Below are 20,656 nucleotides of genomic sequence, written 5' to 3' on the forward strand. Positions count from 1 at the left end.
AACTGGACAGGTCAATTGAAACTAGTTAATCCACTTAAAAGACACAACTTCACGATCAAAAATATCTTGCCCCTGGTTGTGATGTATTTAAAATGTTATGTCATCACATACTGCTTGCAATTAGCAAGCCACATCATACACTTGCTGTCATGTCATGTGCTTTGGATTTGTAATTGGAATTTTTGTAACATTGGCCATATGTGTTTCACAAAGATTATTTTGTAAGGCACGTTCAAGATTAAAAAAACCCGCTTGTAAACCATAATGAGCAACCTTTTCCCCTCGCATTTAAAACAACACATTATGCATTTAGGGTGGCATGGTGGCGCAGTGGTAACATTTGTGCCTCACAAAAAGAAGAGTCTGCTATTGATATCTGACTCAAGTGCCTTTCTGTTTGGAGTTTTATATTCTCCCCCTGTCTGCTTGTGGGTTTCCTCTAGGTTCCCCTGTTTCCTCCAATAGCTAACACAAATATATACAGTGTAACGGGTAAAAACTTAACCTTCAGATGACTCCGTTGGGATTACATATAGCAACATCGCCTCCTACTGCAAGCATTTGGCAGTACTCTCTTGATAAAGGCCTGCAACATAGTCCGGCTTTCCTGGTTAAACAACAAAAATGCATTTTGGAGTTTGGTAATTATGCCAGTGCCGTATTTAAAGGTACAGGCATACATGTCTTATAAAAATCAAAACAATGTTTTTACTTATAATTGCTTTGGCAGCTTGTGACACGTTATTGCTCCTTTGACATGTAAAACCCAGCATGCAATGCGGTAATACAGCGTGACAATGGGATGGATGTTTTAAACTATGGCATGTGTTGTGGACAGGAGGTTATAGGAACAAGTGGACAGATCAGGCTAATGCTCAGGAAAGGCAAGCATGTGATCTGAGAAAGCCACACATAATACATTAACATGTTACTTTGAAAAAATACCACAGTTCGTCCCTGGAGCATCATATGTCTTTTCATTTATTTATTAAGCATGATGTGTTTAAATTAATACTGCAATGACAGCTCAGGAGCGGAAATTCATTCGTCAGTCCAGTGGAAAGCTGCCCTCCCGAGACAGGAGTGGAGGTAGATTGATGGACCCACGGTGTCAGCACGGAGGCTGCTGTCCATTGCGTGTCTGGCAGGGATCAACGCTGAAAGCTGACAGCGAGAATTAAAAACAAAATAATACAAAGCTCATTCCATGCTTCTGTCTGCCCGGTAGCACTTCCACAATGATCAGAGCATTCGGTTTTTATATTTAAAAAATGCCCTTACTAGTTGGTTGTGTCGGGTGGTGGCGGGTTTTAACGACACATTTATATATTTACGCGATCTAACCCAAAAACCTCTATTGTGGAAAAAAATTCTGCCACTGTATCACAGTTATTATGGAATGGAGTAGAGTATTTTAATTTTGAGAATGTTATGTTTCTTTTCTTTGGCACCTATAACAATAATAGACAATCATTAAATGATGGGTGACTATAAAATAAAAAGCACATGTGCTCATGGCTGATGGATTGTAGAAAAGCGTCAGAGGCTATAAATGTATACTTGGTGGAGGCATTGAGATAAAGTTGCAGTGACATGCGAGTTTTTATGTCTTCATCTTGCTTTCAGATGGCGATGTAATAGATATCTTGCACATAACACGAACGGCAGAATTTTAAAGACGGCATGTAAGCAGAACACCATTGAGCCACATCATAGAGCACTGATGTTGTGACAGCAATCCAAGGCTGGTGCATTAAACTTTACCTTGGTCCTCAACATAATCATCATCAGTCGTGGTCAATCTACTGCTGGATGAAGGCTTCCCAAAGCTACCATTACTTCTCACGTGATAGGTGGTGGTAATATCGCTTTTAATAAAAAAAAAGGCATTCAAATAGAAACAAATTTAAACGTTTAATATTGTTATCTCATCATTATCACGACATGCACATCCCTTGTGTCAATCCGATGCTGGATGAAGGCCTCTACACAGTGGATTGTAGTTGCTTTGGAGGAACAATGCGAGGTGGTCGAGACTAATGATGGAGTGGCAGCTAAAAGAGAGAACACGCTCTTGATGAAGTGATTAAATTAGCTCCTGTGCAAGTACTAGATGGGTAGTTACATTAAAGGACTATCAGAGATGGTGGTGGCTTGGAGCGTCCTTCATACAGGAGTTGATTGAACATGGCTGCTGATGAGAAAGTGATAGCTGGGGAACCGTTGTATTTTTTTCACCTACTGTAATTTAAAACAAAAATATTTAATTGTATTTGCAAACATGTCTCCAATGGCTATCTCAGGATAGTATGTTGTGCAGGTATAGTTAACTTTTTACCTTATTTTACATTTATATGGAGATTATTATTGTGCTTCAAAAGGACAACAAAAAACACGATAAATTACATGTATTTTAGGCATACACACAGGCAGTGTGTCCCAGAATTTCTGATATGAGTTTCTAGGTTTGTAAATGAAAACATATATTTTAGTAAATCGCATGTAGTTGCATTCTAGTAACAGTACCGTCTTGATGTCATATTAAAACGTATGATAGTGATGTTGCAGGAACGGATGCTTTAGTGGAGGACCAGACTAACTCTGTTGTCTCTTTTTCCCTATTAATGAAACTTAAAACTCGTGTTGGAAATCCCATGATTCCAAGTACCTATTATCAAGATAAGAGATGCAGTAATTGTTTTTTGGTTCATGGTTCACTGAAAAAGAATCGGTGTATTAAATAGGTTGACTGGGTGATGTTATCTGGCTATTGTTAAGTGAAAACTGAGAATGACCAGGAGTGTATTTTTGACTATTGCCTATGATGATAGTTATCCAATTCATTCAAATTCCATGCATTGCAGTGCTGCAGGTATTTTAATGCATGCTATATTTGTAAATGGATTATGTCCACTGGAGCAATCTGAAACAAGCAGCTGATTCAAATGCTTGTTATTCAGCTCTTGGTGCCTAGGAACACTGATGCAAATAAACATCCACAGTAAACAAGAGGAATATTTATGTTCGTAGGGAAACCATGAAGATATATTATCTATTCTTAACAAGATTTTATTGCACAAAATAGCTGAGCCACTAATCACAGCAGCTGGACGGTTCAAAGGTACACAAGTATTAAAATTATATGTTTATGTTCAATACATAAACAATGACCACGTGTGCTGCACTGTGTGAGTGTTAAAGTAGTGTTTACTGCTAAGTGGAGCGTGCCCAGACATTAGGGACACTGGAGTACCTGGCACCATTGTTAACATGCGTGACTTTCAATTGTCTTTCTTTACACAATGGCCTCGACAGATTTAAGACCTGGCCATCGTTTATCACCAGCAAGTGCTGTGGCGGTCCGATTACAAGAAGTAGCTCGCTCACCGATTACGTTTCGATCTAACTTTAGAACGATACAACACAGTACATTTCTAACCACTGAAAGCTACTTATTTTTTACGGACTAACTTGGAGCATGGTTTAATAATAGTAATTTCAACTTGTAACGCGCGATGCAATATTCGCTCAAACTTGAAGAGAGAGAACGCCTCGCTCAAGGAACCACAGATGAGCAAGCAGGCGATGAGCCAGTGCCACATTCCCTCTCGAGCACTGCACTTTATATATTTTACTGTCTTATCGGCCATAAGTATGTACATGTGGGAGGAAACCCACGCATATCCCATACAAAGGGGAGAGGTAAGGCCCACTTTCACTCTACCACATTGTTAAGGCAAGCCAGGGTATGGCACCTCTTCGATGCACATGGTAAGGGAGTTTTCACAACATATGTGCGATCCACTAACCCTTGCCTCCCACAGTGCTGGATTACACACATCAGCTCCGCGTTATTAATATGCGATACGCTGAATAAAAAGTTGCAGTGCCCCCAGCATTCGTCCAGAAATAGAAGGCTTACGCTCTTGCTTGGTGGCGAGTGAGATGGAAAATGAGGCTGTGTGCTGGGTGGTGGGCTTGCCTGGGTCAGACAGGGAAGAGTAGACACCCCCTGGTCAAAACTATCTCTGTATATATAGCAACTTCCTCTGGACAATCTCAAACATACGTGAAACCCTGAAGGCAGCGCAAGCAAAGGGTGCTTGTTGCTTGATTTACTGCATCTGGCCACTTCAAGCCGGTGGGTGTGATGTGTTTTGATGGAATTTTAAATTGTTGTTGTTTAGTACCTTTCTGCACATTTTGTAGTGGATTCACTTTTGTTTTTTATCATCACCAGCCATAATCAGTCCACTGCTGAATGAATGTGTCCCCATGCTGTCACCGTCTGTTATGGTCCTAAGATGTAACAATCCACCCAGCACCTGCAAAGGAGCTGACGTCATTGCTTGATCTAGCTGGCAGATGTCCCTTCAGACGTGTTACCTCCTTTGACTTGCAACGCTCGTTATTATAGCCCACCAGCCATCATCCTTCTGAGCAAAGTGTCTCGCCCAAGCCCGCTTACTTTTCTTAAAGTTATGTCTGTAACCTGTGTCTGTTCTCCAATCCATGTGTTCTCTCTCTCTCTATCTCTGTAAACCTAAGCATGCATTTCTCCACACTTTTGTGCACACTTTAGAACTTTTGGTCCATCTTCATCAGTGTTCATGTTTCTGATTCATGTATCATCGCAGTGAACATGCATTGATTAAAAACTATCCTCTTTAGACACATGGGCGTGTTGCGTTGCATTATCAAAATGTTTCTTCCCAAAAGTGCTCCATGCTCAACATCTTTGATCTCAGTCAGTCTGAATTAGCTGTCATAAATATATAAAGATACACAATCTGCTGTGTTTTCCGGGTTGGTCTTTATCACATACTGCATATATCTGATTGTTCGAGATTATTTGTTTTGTCCTTATTAAAATAAGAGATGGCTAATGTTTTTTCTATATATAAGTTTACTTTTGTCCAATCTCATTTTCAGAAATAATCTTCTAATATCACTGAATAATTTTGGTGAACACGTCACTTTGTCTGACTCCCCTTTCAGTATTATTTGAGTGCTTTGTTCTTTCACTATGGGAACCTCATTTGCCAGTAAAAATATGATAATTGGTTCTTTACCCTTCTATCTGGCAACAAAACTGACACCTTTTTACAAGGAGTCATGTTTGCATAGACCGCAATACCTGCAGTCATAATACAAACAAAAGAACATAACTCTGATAATGTGCACTGTCCTTGAAGTTGATTGGTCCACACCCGAGACAGCTTTCCTTAGAGCCTAGTCTCATATGGGTTGGACCAGATGACGCCTTTTGGCGTCATCTGGTCCAACCCATATGAGACTAGGCTCTAAGGAAAGCTGTCTCGGGTGTGGACCAATCAACTTCAAGGACAGTGCACATTATCAGAGTTATGTTCTTTTGTTTGTATTATGACTGCAGGTATTGCGGTCTATGCAAACATGACTCCTTGTAAAAAGGTGTCAGTTTTGTTGCCAGATAGAAGGGTAAAGAACCAATTATCATGCTTTGTTCTTGTTTATTTTTGATATTGTTTACATCACTTCTAATTCTTTTTAATTTAGTCCTTGATTTGTGAGAGCTTGGCTAACTACAAAGTAGAGAAACCTTTCCTAAACCCTGCTTGCTCCCATAGTTGGTTGACCTTGACATTTTTAATTCTTCCGTGCCTATTGATATTCATCAATAATTTGTATAGTGTACTTGCATAGAGATGATGAATGGACTATAGTTCTTCAAATCTGTTTTATGTCCCTTATTGAATTGAATAATGATTGAGGTATGTCATTATATCAATATTCTATTTTATGTAAAAAAAAGTAACACAACAGACTCTGTCTCCTCGACAGACCTGTTCTCCACCTGAGGACGGCTGCTTGCGTTGTGGCCGAAACGTCGTGACAATTATTTTATTATGTTTTATTTTTATTATTTTATTATTTCCATTCTACGTGAATTTACCGAAAGAACCAAGTAGACAACTCCAACAATTGATACTACTTGTTGTTGATGTCCACATTAACTCCACGTGGTTCAGGAGTGTTGCCCATTTGAATGCTGTGAAAGCTACAGTTGACTTCCTCAAGTGTGACGCTCCAGTGCCACACTTACTATTGGAAGAAAATGGCTATTATTGATAAACTATATTAGCCTTTTCCATAATAAGATAATTCCTGAGAAAATACCTTTTTCAGCTGATGTAATATTACGCAACATGTTTTGACTGTTATACCTGTTAATCCAATGAATTAGGAGGAGGCTATTTGTATAAATATCATATTTGCTTGTGCGCTTTTGGCAGGCTTCTGCTGATTATTTGGTGCTTATGGTGGTCCTCTCTGCTCTGCAGAAAAAACCCGAAAAGAAATGGCTGGCAAGGGCTGCAGTGGAATGGACGTAATGCTGTCAACCTTGGAGGTGTGAGCTCTTATAACGTTTGTTGGGATTGTGCCCAAGTGTATTTTGCTCACAAAAGTATTTCGTCTAATGTAATTCAGATGTGGGAAATGTTGCATGAATGTCTGCAGGCTCTGTTCTTTTTTTTTACAAATGAGAGCATGGATGCACATGTACACATACGATTCTGTATACTTATACTGTGTACGGCTGTATTTTTGTGTTTGTTTATCTGTGGAACTTGAAATTGATACTTCTAGCCCTGCTCTGTTAACATAAAGTAGAAAATAAATGTGGGTTTATTTTGAAGTTTTGTTTCTTGTTTTAATTAGGAGACTATTACTCATCTAGTCAAGTACAGTAAAACCTTGGATTGCGAGCATAATTCGTTCCGGAAACGTGCTTGTAATCCAAAGCACTCGTATATCAAAGCGAATTTCCCCATAAGAAATAATGGAAACTCAGATGATTCGTTCCACAACCCAAAAATATTCATGTTAAAATGATTAATACAAAATACTTTTTTTATATTTTTATTATTTAAATTTAATATCAAGTAATAAAATGTATTAATTACATTTAATCGTGGCTGGTGTGAGGGAGAGAGGAGGAGGGGGCCATTATTGTAGTACAGTTACTAAGGAACAGTGATTACACTTGGACATCAAATAAAAAAATACTTTACGCACACACACGTGGTCACAACACTATAGTTAACAGTATACGCTCGCACGGATGTTGACTATACGAGTGAGACACGCCGACTGAGACCGAGCATGGGAGACGATTACCCACAATCCCGCAGCGAGAGAGTGAGAAGAACCATCGGCTCAGTTGTGATCACGTGACGCTCGGCAGACAAAGCTTATACTGTATGTACTACTCATATTGCAAGACCTCGCTCGTTTATCAAGTTAAAATGTATCAAAAAAATTTGCTCGTCTTGCAAAACACTCGCAGTCCAAGGTTTTACTGTATATTCAAATTGAATACTGCTTCATTCTGGTGAGGCAGTGGTGAACACACTATACTATGAACCCAACGACCCTCTTCCAATCACTGGCCTTGGCAAACATCAGTGGCGAGTAATATCCAAACTGGTCCTCGGTCTCCCCTTCTTTGACCCACACTCCCAACTTGGTGAAGTATGGTCAAATAAACATGACCAAAAGGGGTGAGTAGGTTTTCATCCATCACTATACTGGTTAGAGAATGTACATTATTATTAGATTATTAACTTTGTAAACAAATCTTTCTGTTTCAGAATTCAAAGGACCACCAGGTCACAATGGACATCTTGAATATCTTGTTGGAGTTGCTTTCAGCTGGTATTGCTACATATTTACTGTACTTTCATACACATAATGGGGACAAAGCTATCAAAAGCATCTATGGCTTGTGATGCAATGCATATAGATTGTGTAAGGCTGCTTATGCATGCAATGGTGTTATTCTCTGTGAATGTTTGCCTTTGAGTAATTTGGCTCAGAGCACTCCATACTTGTTAAATGTGCAATTATTTTTAAGTCACAAAGCATTTACGAGGCAACTCACAAGCTCATGCTCACAGTTTATATTTAAAAACATGAGTTACTTTAAGGTCTTCAAAATTGAGCACGCAGAAATATCACAGCAACCTAATGTGTAGTAAAATCTCGTTTGCAAGTTCCTTACCACAAAATATTGTAGAATTCGTAGTTTGAGCCTGGATAGCACTTGTGTGAATGGCCCCCATGTACAACAGGAAGCTACCACGTTGGGGCTCCGTGGTGGGCTATATTGAGCACTACAATGTTGATATGCTGCTGCATACACAGCGGTGGTCCCTACTTTCGCCAACCCGCGCTGACCAGCATGGGGAAGCATGGTCAAGTAACCCCCACGACTCACCCTCATCCAGCGGTGGATTTCCAGAGGGCTGTACATGCACAAGGACTTGTTCGCTGTTACTGACATTTAAATGAAGAAGACTAATTTCAAATTGTTAAATTTCACATCTATAAATAACATGGCTTAACGGCATTGTTTTGTTCACCTGTGCGTGTGGTGGGGCTGTTGTGTGTGTCCAGGCAGCGGAGGTCGTGTGAGCAATCTGGTGTGTAAGGGTGGCTCTCAGATTCTACTTCAGACGCTGGTGAGGGCTGCCAAGGATAGTCCCACCAATGATGAGCTGATGCTGGTCATTCACTCTCTGCTTGCCAAAGTGGGACCAAAAGGTTGGGCAGCTTTTCTCATCTGGTCCATCTTTACTCCAGCCAGCCTGGCATCTTGTTTGCTCAAATCTCTGCCTTAATCGTTGTTGGCATTTATCAGTTTTTTTCAAATTAATCAGTGCTCGTGATGAATGTATAGAATGTTGTGCGTCAGAATGTATTGCAATTGTTTCTAATCATGATGTATTTGACCATCCTTCAAGGAGTTCAGTAGTCACTATTCACGTGCATTATAGTTGTCAGTATTCAGCATTCAACATAGCCTTTCAATTGAGTTGCATTTGGATCTTTATGGCTCTTTGTGGTAGGCAGAAGCATGTGTTGCTTATTAAATTAATTATCAAATTCAGAAACTGTGATGCATAAAATATGTAGTCGGCGTGAGAAAAGTAAATAGTGTAATGGTGCATTGATTCATCTTTTGAAATCCGTTCTTATTAAGATAAATGTATTGAATTGAGTGTGAGAATTGATTATTTTCGATTCATATACATTGTACATAATTGGTTAATTTGACTAACTGCAGCCACTAGAAAAACAACATTATTTATTCTTGAATCATGAACTTTAATTGTGACAATTTATCGAATTACACGGGAGTTGATTGGTGCAAATGTAGTTAATCATGATAAAATATAGTGTCTACGTACTTTTGTATTCACAAGTTTGTAAGCGCTCGCTACAATGATTGGTCAACCAGTTTTACTATGGGAATCGGTGATTTATTATGAATATAATGTTTGATAATAAATAAAAGATCTACTTTTGTTATATTATATCAATCATGTAATTTATTTTATGATTTCAGATGCTAAGTTCGCAACAAAAGCCAGACTGTGCGGTGCGTTGCCAGTAACGCTGACGCTTGTCAAACAGAATCTGCACAATCAACGCCTGCTCCTACCCTGCATGCACACCATCAAGGCCTACTCCGCCAGCAGTGAGCTTCCGCACTTGGCAACATTTGATCTCTTTTCATCTTTCCACAAAAAAATGCACTGCATGCAAAGCGATTTACAGTAAATGGGCCTCCGGTTGATGAGTTGGCTTTGCCTCCATGGTAATGGAGACTTTCTGCGTCGGTGGGGTTTATGCGCATGGCCTTCTGCTGTCATCAATGCAGTTGTGAATGCTGTCTCGCTTGGGAGAAATGGTGCGGTGGAACTGCTTTTCAAAATCGTCGGCCCATTCAGCAAAAGACAAAGCACTTTCATCAAGTGAGTAAGCAGTCAATGCCAATACCATCACAAATCAACTGTGCAATCACTTTGAACTGCATAAAGTCATCACTTTAAATAACACAATCATTAGCCTTGTGTGTGCAGTCACATTTAAAATGAAAATAATTCAAGAAACACATTTTCTAACATAAAAAAAAATGATAATACATCACAAATTATTGTTATTAATTTACACAATGGAAAATTTATTTCAGAGCGTTATTAGCATGTAGCAAATCTGAATTTAAGACCTTTTATATTGACATTGGTTTAACTGCAACGTGCTGTAATTCATTGCAACATGTTGGATATTGTGTTCTTCCATAATAGAGGTTTTTTGGGTTAGATCGCGTAAATATATAAATGTGTCGTTAAAAACCCGCCACCACCTGACACAGCCAACTAGTTAGGGTTGTCACGTAAACAGAACATGCCAATTCCTCACTAGTATAGCACAACATTTACAATTTGAGGTTGACATTTCGCTAGTAATTACAACTAGCTTCATCAGGCGACAGCCAGATTTGTGGAGAAGTCCACTTGTTTTGTTCCTTCTATAGAGGCGTAGATGTGGTGACCATACTTCTGCGCTCTTGCGCAAAGTGGGGGGGAGGGGGTGTTTTTAATGACACATTTATATATTTACGCGATCTAACCCAAAACAACCTCTTATGGATGATATTGGTCGCGAAAGCCGATGGTTCAACTGTTGTTGTATTCTTGTTAGCATGGAATATAATAGATAGCTTTCTTCCAGTTCACTATTTCCACACGTTTTACAATGAGAGCATTTTAAAGACTTCACCCATCACTTAGCAGTTTTGCATTTGGGGATCAGAACTATAATTGCAGTTTCAAAGCCAAGCTCTCAGGCGTGTAGCGGTTGTGCTTTGGTTGTGTGGCATTAAAGTTTCAACTCATCTGGCTTATACATCCCACCATTTAATCTTATTGAATATTTCTATTCGGTTATTAAAATGATTTTTTCAACGGAATATTCCACACCAATATTAACATTTGTAGCTTATATATATTATCACATGATATGCGAGGTATTTCTCAGTACAATTAGAGGTATGTATTATGTCGTTTACAAATATCCAGATGAAATATAACCAAAACAATCCCAAGAAAGTGGTATGGTTGAATTTTTAGCGAAAGTGAGATACATTTACTGAAATGATTTAAAATAACAATACAACACAAGTGTTGTAAATACTTTTTTGCAGTGTGAGTCACTGTAATTGAAGTAGCAGAGCACTGAAATAACCTAAAGCAGAGCAGGCGACTGTTACCTTTGCTTATGTGCATGATGCCATCAGTGTAATGGATGCCTGTCTAGTATTAAAAAGGTTTGCAAAGCATAACACTTCTGTGTGCAGCAGCCGACCTTGTGATTGAAAGGGTATGGCCTCTTACACTTAAAACATCATTCACCACTATTAAACTGTTCGTCTCTTCTCTGTCTGTATCTCTGGGGAGAAACCTTTCAGCAATAGTTACATCGTCTTTTGATTTTAAAATGTTTTTCAAGTATTTTATGTCCAATTGTGCTATTGCCATTTTTGTCATAATCACATATCACAATGCCACCTTTTGAAATCACTTCAACAAACCTCTGGTCATTACAATAAGGACATAACTTTCCCACCCACCGATCCACTGAGAGTAAATTTCATTATATGATAGTAAAGCTAATATTTTAAATTTGTAACGTTTTTTAGCAAGTGCAGAAACGAATTTTATGCAATGGGCTTTGTGTGTATATAGTAATTGGTGACCCGGATGAGATCATAAACTCGCCAAACTTGAAGATCCGGTTTAATAAGAGATGCGAACCGAGGATCTCAGTCGTGCCACCAAAGTGCGCTAACTTAAGAACCACTCGTCCACCTCTCGTAACATTGTCTGTCAAGCGTGCTGCTCACGTTTTCCCAGCAGAGGGCACTGTAGGACCGGCTGCATGGAGTCAAATAAAACATCAGGGGTCCCTTGAACAGAAGCGGACTGTAGCTCATCTCACCCCTCGAACCAAATATGCCCCAAACTAAAATGGCACACAACCATGTAGTGAAGGGTGGATTTGGCAGCACAGATGTAGAGTATTCATTTGGGGGTGTGCTGTGCGGTGGAGAGTATCAAGCATTAGCAACTGTGTTGTAATAAGATGCAGGATGCTGGTTATATAATGGATTTGACCCTTTGGCAGATAAAGCATTTCCCATAAATCTTACCTTGGCCTTCTAGCCTTACATTTGTGGAACTTATATTTGTCTTTCATTTACCTTGACAGGATCACCTTGGATACCCTTGCAACATTACTAAAATCAAGTAAGTGATAAATGGGCTGCATTTAAACAATTACATTAAGTGTTGGGTTCTCAGGGTTACTGGAGTTAACATTGAGCATATGTATATGGAATCTGCCTGCTTTTGCTTGGTATATGTTTTCATCATCAGGAACAGGTTCATTGCTTGGTTTCCATTTAAGCTTAAAGAATAGTGTAATATAAAATATATAGTATAACTTCAGTGGTCTGTGGTGAGAATGTCAATATTGGAAGCGTGCTTAATTTTATATTCAATACATCGTTTTGATGTAAACCTTTAGTTGAAATATTGAATGCAGGAAGTTAGTCTATAAATAAGTATGTAAACACTTGTGAATTCCAGAATGGACAAGTTAAAGATTAAACATAAGATATGTAAAAATACATCACTATATCAATACAATGCTTATTCTTCAGCTCACAATACGTGCATTGAATTGCATGTGTAAGATTCATTGTTTGTGAATTTGCACATCTTGTATCCAATGGCTTTGAGACCCTACCACATCCACCACACTGTTTATAAAATGATTTTTTAAATAAAATTTAGACACTGAATCAGAACAATGCACCAAATCACCAACAGGGGTGTAAGCTGAGAATCATTATAGCTCATACAAGCATCCACGTTTAATTGGATAAATTAACAACATTAAATTTCGATTTAAAGCTTTCGTGACTGCAGGGATTCATCTTCTTGGTTCGATTCTACGTGACTTTACCGAAAGAACCAAGAAGATTAACAACATTGCTTGTGAAATTCACTGCAGAAACGAATGCAAGAAGAGCGGTAGACCGGGGGAACATTGTCTTCCTGCTCAACGTGTACCAAGACTGGCACCGTCATGACGCTCGCCACAGCCATGTGCCTGTACGTCGCGGCTTGCTCACCTGCCTCAAGCAGATCACCGCCATCAAGCACGGCCGAAGGGCCTTCCTGGAGGCTGACGGCATGAAGATTTTCTACACCACCTCACAGGTGGGCCCACCCATCTCTATGGTTGCCAGCTTTGAAATTAACAAGACATGTCGACAGAGATCGCAAAAGAAAGTGTTGTACTTCAACGTCATATATCTTGGCAAATAGGTGTTCGCGACAATGGCGTCAAATCACAAAAGCTTATTCAAGAGCCAGAATAGTGCTGAGAATTATGGACGTTGCATTTGAAATATTTATTTTCATTAACTAAAAATATATAGGTGGATATTCCACACTCACCACACTGATCACCTAAAAGCAGGGGCATCATAAATGTGGGATCATGGGGCAATCCGCCGTGGTGTCACTGAATAAGTGTAGCGGAATAACTTTTTGAACAGGTATACACCATGTAAGCTTTTATTGAAAACCGCTGTGCAGGATTGCATATATTAACCTGTCGAAAATAATCCACATTTTGAACGTTAACCCCATTCACACAATAAGCTGCATGTGCACGGCTTCCAGTTGGCACAAATGGAAGTTTTCTGTTGCAGATGAGTGCTTGCGTCACTATAACCATCTGTAATGTTAACCCATTGTCGCACATCTCAAAGGTATGTTACGCGTCAATGGCTAGCCAACAAGTTTCATTGTTGCCGAATGCGCACCCCCTGGCAGGAGTGCCTTACCAGCCGAGGACTGGACCTGCTGGTGAACTTGTCTACCATGATCATGCGAAAGTGCTGCCCCAAGAACCGCTTGCCTCTGCCCACCATCCGAAGCGTTCACCACTTCCCGCTGCCTGTCATACCCACCACGGGCCCAGTGGCACAGCTCTACAACTTACCCGCCGGAGGTAGACAACTTTTCAGTACCAATGTCACGAGCAATCTGCTTTCGTATATCTCACTTTACACTAAAGGTCGCCGTCTTTTTGACGGATGAGGCTTTGTTTAGACTGATTGCGCGCTTCCCTAATTGAAAGCCTTGTTTTGTCAGTGGATGACGTGGCCGATGAAAGTGACGATAACCTTGAACAAGATTCCGAGCAGGAGAATGAAAATGAAGAGGAAGATGACTTTTTAGAGAAGGTAACAGCACCTCTGCAGTACTTGAATGATATTTATTTAACCTTGGCTGCATTTGCTGAATATATTTCTTTTCTAAAACAATAAGCCTTACTCAGTTCTGTGCGGAACTTAAAAAAAAATGGTTTTCCTAATTCCCTTCTTGCTGTGCTGGACAATAATTCAGTGTCTACTGAATAGTTGTGTTTGCACATTACATAAATTTTGTGATAAACTGTAGATGGTCACTGTACCCATGGAATCTGGGTCTTTATCTCGTCTAGGCGGTATCTTACCACATATATCAGTGTGGACATGTACAGCCATATTTAAATTCCAATTCTGGATAAGTGTGTCCCCACTTGGTGGTTATGAATGGTGGTCACTTATTAAAACAGTAACCAGGCTCAAACTTGCTTGACTTCGGAGATATGACAAGATCCATTGTATTTCCAGGTAACTTGGTCATAGGCATATATATATTCACATATATAGATATGCATATCAATAGACTGAATTTAATAAGACTGGCACCTCGCCTCAAAAAGTTTAAACGATGGCTTATGTGACCATTTTGTATAGAAACATATTTACTGGAAGAAAATTATATATTACATGAGTCAGCTGAGATATATTTAAAAAATGAAATAAACTATTTTGACGTACTTTGTCTGCTCAGTCCATAGGCATGCAAAAGTGTCATGCAAATACAATATTGGTTATTCAGGATCCTGACATTGAGACCGATCTGGACAAGTTAAAGATGAAGCCTACGCTTGATCGCTCAGAAGAGGCACTCAAAATGTACGAGCAGTTTTTCCCAGAGCTCTTGGACAGTTTTTCGGTGAGTGCGACGTGCCTCAGTGTTTGTACAAAACTCAACACATTCGTCAATGTCACTGTGGCCTTAAGAGGAACATTACATGAGGCACCACTGGCAATGCAGTATCATCAAGTAATTTGTTCAGTTTTTGGAACTTCTCTGCAGCCAAAATATTTTTTTTCAATTCTCTGTAGTTTAATTGTGGAATATATTATCTTTGTAAATTATTTTTAAAATGTTTTTGTATACATTTTTTTACACTGTTAAACTAATGCTTGTTTCCACACTGTGATCTTTTTATCATTGAAGTACATTTGAGTAACAGTTCAGGATGAGTATCCTTATCAAATTGTGTTGTTTATGTTCACTTGCTTTGATTGCACTCATTTCCTCATCATTTTGCATCCCATCTATAGGACACATTTTCCAAAGTAAATGAAAATATAAATCACCAAAGTGCAAAGAACATGCCCAGCCCCATTGTAATACCAACAGCAAGCAGCAACGACAAGTGCAGTAGCTCAACAGGTAAGGGGCTGCCCATTCAGAACAGCATGGCATCACCTCTTATTGATGGCGACGACTCAACGCAGAAGCCTCGTTCTGAACCCGGAGCCCAGAAAATGGCAAAAGGCAACAGCTTCAAAGATCCGCAGGGTTGTGGGCACAGTGCCGATTCTCGCGATTTCGTCATCGGATTCAGAGGCTTGTGCTTGGAGGTGTCAGAACAGTCGCTAATCTGCGGGTGCTTGAACGCAAAGGTGTGCATTCACGTAGACGCAAGCAGGTTCGGCGATTTGAAAAAGAACACGCCGGAGCTGAGCGTCAAGGAAGCCAAACGGTTGGAGGGTGCCAACTGGTGTCAAAAGCTAGCTGCATCCAAGAAGGCCCAGGCAAATGTAAAATGTACTGGCGGAGCCCCGACCTCAGTGTCTGTCCAGCGGGATCTGAAGGAGAAGATGATGGGTGGTAAGGAGTCGAGGGACAAGCTGGACCCTTCACACGACAACGAACTTTACTCGCTGCTAGCCAGCAATACCAAATCTGTGGCGGGGTTCAGCAAAATGGCCTTTCCCGACTACTATGGACATATACCCCCTCTGTACAGGGAGCCATCGGTGGAGAGGGAATATGGCGTTCAGAGGTAATTGACTTTATTGGAGTCATGGCGAAATTCTCACCCCCACAGGAGTAATGATAACACAACCACATAATACAAGACTTATAAAATATATGATTCCGAAATATGCCTGTTGCGCGTTTTTTAAAATCATCTTTATACAATGCAGTGATGATAAAAGTCAAATGATATCTCATGAATTTTATTATGCAATATAGCAAAAGTAATTTATCTTTCCATTATGTAAATTAGCATTTTTCCTTTTTAATTCGTATATATTTGGAAGTGTGCCATTTACAGATTGCGGTTGTCACACTGTGTCATTAACATTCAAATGTATTTTTTCTGAAACTTCTTAATTAAAGGTCCAAGATATTTCAAGACATTGAGCGATTGATTCGCCCTGGTGATATTATAGATCGAGTGGTGTATGACCTTGATATGCCCAGGTAATACTCAGAAACATGGATTTGTTTAATGCTTGCCATTATGTGTACATATTTAAAAGCCTCCGTTGGAAGTAGAGCTTAATGCAGAGCGCTTCCTGTATTGTTTTGACATGTATTTCAGCTTGGTCTCAGAAGATGGAGATTGCCTGAAATTTTGCTCAGAATTTGAGTCTGGAAATCTTCGAAAAGCCATTCATATTCGCAGGTAATTGTCAAAATTTTCGTAATTATGAAAAGCGTATTACCAGTTGTTGGACATGTATCTGTATATAATGAAGCCGGACACGTTTATGATAGCCGAGAACGAGTCTATTAATTAATGAGTTAAGTTGCTCAGCATTTTGGCAATTTCAAAAACTATTTTCATGCTTTTTTCAGACCATTTGTCGACACTGCTGGGTCCCAGATGAGCGACCAGGAAGGGTGCAGGAGAGGGGAGGGAGACAGGGAGCAAGGGAGCACAGATGTAGACAGGTTTAGGGAAAAGCAACCATTCAGGAATTTTTGGAACCAAAGAAAAAAAAGCTTGATTATGTTTGATTAAAATTTTGAGTTTCTTATTTTAAGAGTGTTATACATGATCGCCTTTCCACACCTGCGATTAGCACGGTTGTCTACATACGGTGCGAAAGAAATTCAACATACATACATACAATGTGTAGAAAATATATAAATTAAATGTGGAATAGTTTTGTTGGCATGTATACATTTGTGTATGGGGAACCTCATGGAAGAGTTTATTAATTTGCTTTTCAAATGGTTAGCTTTATTGAAATCTACAGTGTTATATTGGTCACAGCGGTGAAATGATGTATACAATTTCTGTGAACTAATAATGTAGTCAGGTGAAGGGTGAGAATGGCCACTCGATTGTGCACAAAATATGTGCTTGTCATGTATATATGTTGAACTTCTTTCACACCGTACGTAGCCAACCATGCTAATGGGAGGTGTGGGGGAAGGACAACAAACTAAACACAGAAAAATGTAACATGTGTGCTTGATTGCTTTTCTGAGAACAGTTTCGTTTGATTTATAAAGTAATATTTCATTATTTCTTGTTCATTTTTCATGAATTCTTTTCATAATTAACATGTTTCTCCTTTGTTATTTATTGTTTGCCTGCTTGCTTCGCCAATTTAAAGTAGTCACTGCAGAGATGCTCAATTATATGAAACCATCTCATTAAAAATACTTAAAATCACAGATGGTAAGAGCATTTTTGTTGTTGTTTGGTATTAATAGTACGAAACAAAATATTCTTCACTATTTGCTTTGACGTATGGTTTTGAGTCCTGGAAACGGACAAAGTAAAGTAAATAAAAACTTGAAGTATGGAGAGAAGTTTAACACTTCGAAATTCCAATCATGGAGAGAACATATAAATTATAGACATTTTGTTGACTGGTAAGGAAAATAAGTTGGTTTTGGCAAGACACACCGGTAGAACGGATGAAGGCCATGAATGAGATTGGTGATGGAATGACAGCCAATTGAGGGAACCCACCTGAAATGATGAGATGAGCTTACGTGAAGTAGAAAGATAGATGATGCATCACACGATGATGGCAATAATGTGATGATGCCTTAATCCAGTGTATAAACCATGGCTGATGATGGTGGTTGGTGGGGAATTTTATTTATTTGAAGTTGTGGACAACCATGCTGTTCATCACATGACATCCTCCTGTTTGTCCAACAGATTCGGGGAGCGCATTATTCAAGCCAGCTTCTCATGAATTCAGATGGCCACCTTAAAATTGAAGCCTCAAATTACACATTGGTCCATTTACACTGTTGATGCCTTTGATTTATTTGTGCTCCTTCAGATATGAGTATGACCTGATTTTGGACTCGGACATTAACAGCAACCGGCACCATCAGTGGTTCTATTTTGAAGTGAGTGGAATGGAAAGCGGAGTGCCTTACCGCTTCAATATCGTGAACTGCGAGAAGGTCAACAGCCAATTCAACTATGGTACGTGTTGCAATGTACAGGGGATAGTGAGTGCCATCAGAATGTAGAAATCTTTCTGTCTGAAGCCTTGAACATCCTTAGCACCTCTGGCATTTAAACCTCTTTGAGAATAAATGGCACCCATCATAAGCAGTTTACTGTATGTAGTCTACACAGCACCATGAATCTTCACAAATAGTCTTCAAGTGTTTCACCAAATAAGTTACTTTAGCTTCTATCAACCTCAAGACAAATAATGCTACTGAATTTCAGTAAATTTAAGGAAGAAATATTTTGTAATTATCAGACTATAAATCATTTTTGACAAGGAGTCATTTCCTATTTTAAAAATATAGTTGTAATTATAATAATGACATTATGATGTAAAACATTTTGCGGATCACTGGGAATTCAAATGGAAGCACAAGGCTTTTATTGCAATGTAATGCCAGCACAACAAGGCCAAGATCAATATGAATTCTATTTTTAAAAGCAAGTTGAAACTGAACCGTTTGCAGATGATTGACTTACCCACCAAGGGACATTGGGTTCTACAAGTCTGTTTGTCTCTCTGGCTTAAGCACATTTTACTTGCCAGTACAGATGGTCTGCCCACTGACCTGTAGACCCCTTGGGTGCAGGCTTACATGGCAAGAGCAAGGTGCATATATAAGGTGAATTTTAGATGGTTATCATAACCCCAATGCTACTGGATACCCTAAAGCCTCCAGAGGCTAATGGGGGATGTCAGCAGCAACATGGTTATATGACATTGGAAGAGAAAGAATATAAAATCTATATTTTTTTGCAGGGATATATATATAATAAATATATTAGTTTTAAATATTGAATGGTAAAAAGTACGCAATTTTTTTATAGTTACCCCAGCAACTCAAATTTGAATTCAAGCAGTGAATAGTTATTTTTTTTCACTGGTTTTGTAGGTAGGAAACTGATATATAATCAGAATATATCTTGTATACATATACTAGTTTGATGTGTATTAGAATGTGTGTGTGTCCGCATATGTCCTGCAGGTATGCAGCCTGTCATGTATTCAGTACGGGAGGCAATGGCAGGGCGACCTCACTGGGCACGGGCCGGCACAGACATCTGCTACTACAAGTACGGTAACTTTATGAGCCGCAGCATAGCTGGCAATTTACTAGCATCACATTTAAGCAGCATTGCATATGGGTAGGCTGTGTGGGCGGTCACATGTTTTGTACCGTGTGTGCCACATAGGAAAACACAACTTGAAGACAATTACAGGCATTCAATTTACTAACGGTCAAGCGCAGTGTCCAACCACGCCCTTCCCATTGGGGCTCAGCGTTAAAAGTTAATTGGAATAGATTAGGGCCTGGCAAATTCTGAACTGCGGTCTGCATTGATTACCGAATCATTAAACAGGGAAAGCGGCGGTGTGCGTTTCCCACATTGTGGACAGTGGGAATTCAATTGCATGTGTCAAGACCGCACGTTCACGTGCACAAATCACAACTTATCATGTGCAACCGTGTGCCACAAATGACGAGTTACTCAACATCTTATATTCAGGACCTGCCAAAAGACACGTTTTTCAATCGCCAATGTTTTTACACTTATTACAAAAGCCTTTGGTGGAGGAGGTTATTGAATTTACATGATTATGTTCTGTACGTGGTTCGTCCTGATCTCTTTGGTTTTGGAAATGTAAAAGCAGGCCTTTGTTCCATTATTGAAGTTGAGAGCATTTGTGTGGCAAAATAAAAACTTGTGAACTCATGGTCTTTGACTTAGCCAATTTGAGAAAGCAAGCAGATACCTGGGGTAGAGTTAAGATGTCAAATTTACCATGCAATTTAACTTTTGTAAAATCTATCAAGTTTTTTTTGTATATGAAGCATTTTTAACAATGCAGATGTTTATAAAAAATGTTAACAGCATTATTACAATTATTGGAGAGCAATGGAAATGCACCACTAATTTAACTACCTTTTTATTGAAATGTTCCTCCTAAAATACTTTTAGTTGTTTATGGTTCATATTGTAAATGGTAGTTAACAATTACAAAGCTGTTAAAAAACATCTGTTTAGGTTGTTTTACCCATGTCAGCGCGGAGTCAATATCAGCATAATGGGACACGCTCTGACCTCTTATACTGGGGACTTTTATTTACCGTAATGAAAAATCAATAGGTTT

The 20,656-nt window shown here is 39.2% G+C and overlaps 1 protein-coding gene across 6 annotated transcripts in view; it reads left to right on the plus strand.

Moving 5' to 3' along the window:
- The window catches only part of AGTPBP1 (ATP/GTP binding carboxypeptidase 1), a 62,416-nt gene that overhangs the window by 12,590 nt on the left and 29,170 nt on the right, over window positions 1-20,656 (plus strand). For 4 of the 6 annotated variants that reach the window (XR_013637313.1, XM_078862232.1, XM_078862233.1 and 1 more), the window contains exons 4-18: window positions 6,324-6,391; window positions 7,635-7,698; window positions 8,440-8,586; window positions 9,392-9,523; window positions 9,707-9,800; window positions 12,097-12,134; window positions 12,904-13,112; window positions 13,734-13,911; window positions 14,055-14,146; window positions 14,850-14,966; window positions 15,362-16,089; window positions 16,431-16,514; window positions 16,636-16,719; window positions 18,344-18,492; window positions 19,509-19,596. Coding sequence is in view for 5 of the 6 variants with exons in the window: in XM_078862232.1 (XP_078718358.1) it covers window positions 6,324-6,391; window positions 7,635-7,698; window positions 8,440-8,586; window positions 9,392-9,523; window positions 9,707-9,800; window positions 12,097-12,134; window positions 12,904-13,112; window positions 13,734-13,911; window positions 14,055-14,146; window positions 14,850-14,966; window positions 15,362-16,089; window positions 16,431-16,514; window positions 16,636-16,719; window positions 18,344-18,492; window positions 19,509-19,596 (2,272 nt within the window). In the remaining variant the exon portion in view is untranslated. Of the gene's footprint in view, window positions 1-6,275; window positions 6,392-7,634; window positions 7,699-8,439; window positions 8,587-9,391; window positions 9,524-9,706; window positions 9,801-12,096; window positions 12,135-12,903; window positions 13,113-13,733; window positions 13,912-14,054; window positions 14,147-14,849; window positions 14,967-15,361; window positions 16,090-16,430; window positions 16,515-16,635; window positions 16,720-18,343; window positions 18,493-19,508; window positions 19,597-20,656 lie in introns of all 6 variants that reach the window. The other 2 variants (XM_078862235.1, XM_078862234.1) reach the window with 2 other exon arrangements.

Source organism: Lampetra fluviatilis, chromosome 13 (genome assembly GCF_964198595.1).
Source record: "Lampetra fluviatilis chromosome 13, kcLamFluv1.1, whole genome shotgun sequence".
Lineage (NCBI taxonomy): Eukaryota > Metazoa > Chordata > Hyperoartia > Petromyzontiformes > Petromyzontidae > Lampetra > Lampetra fluviatilis.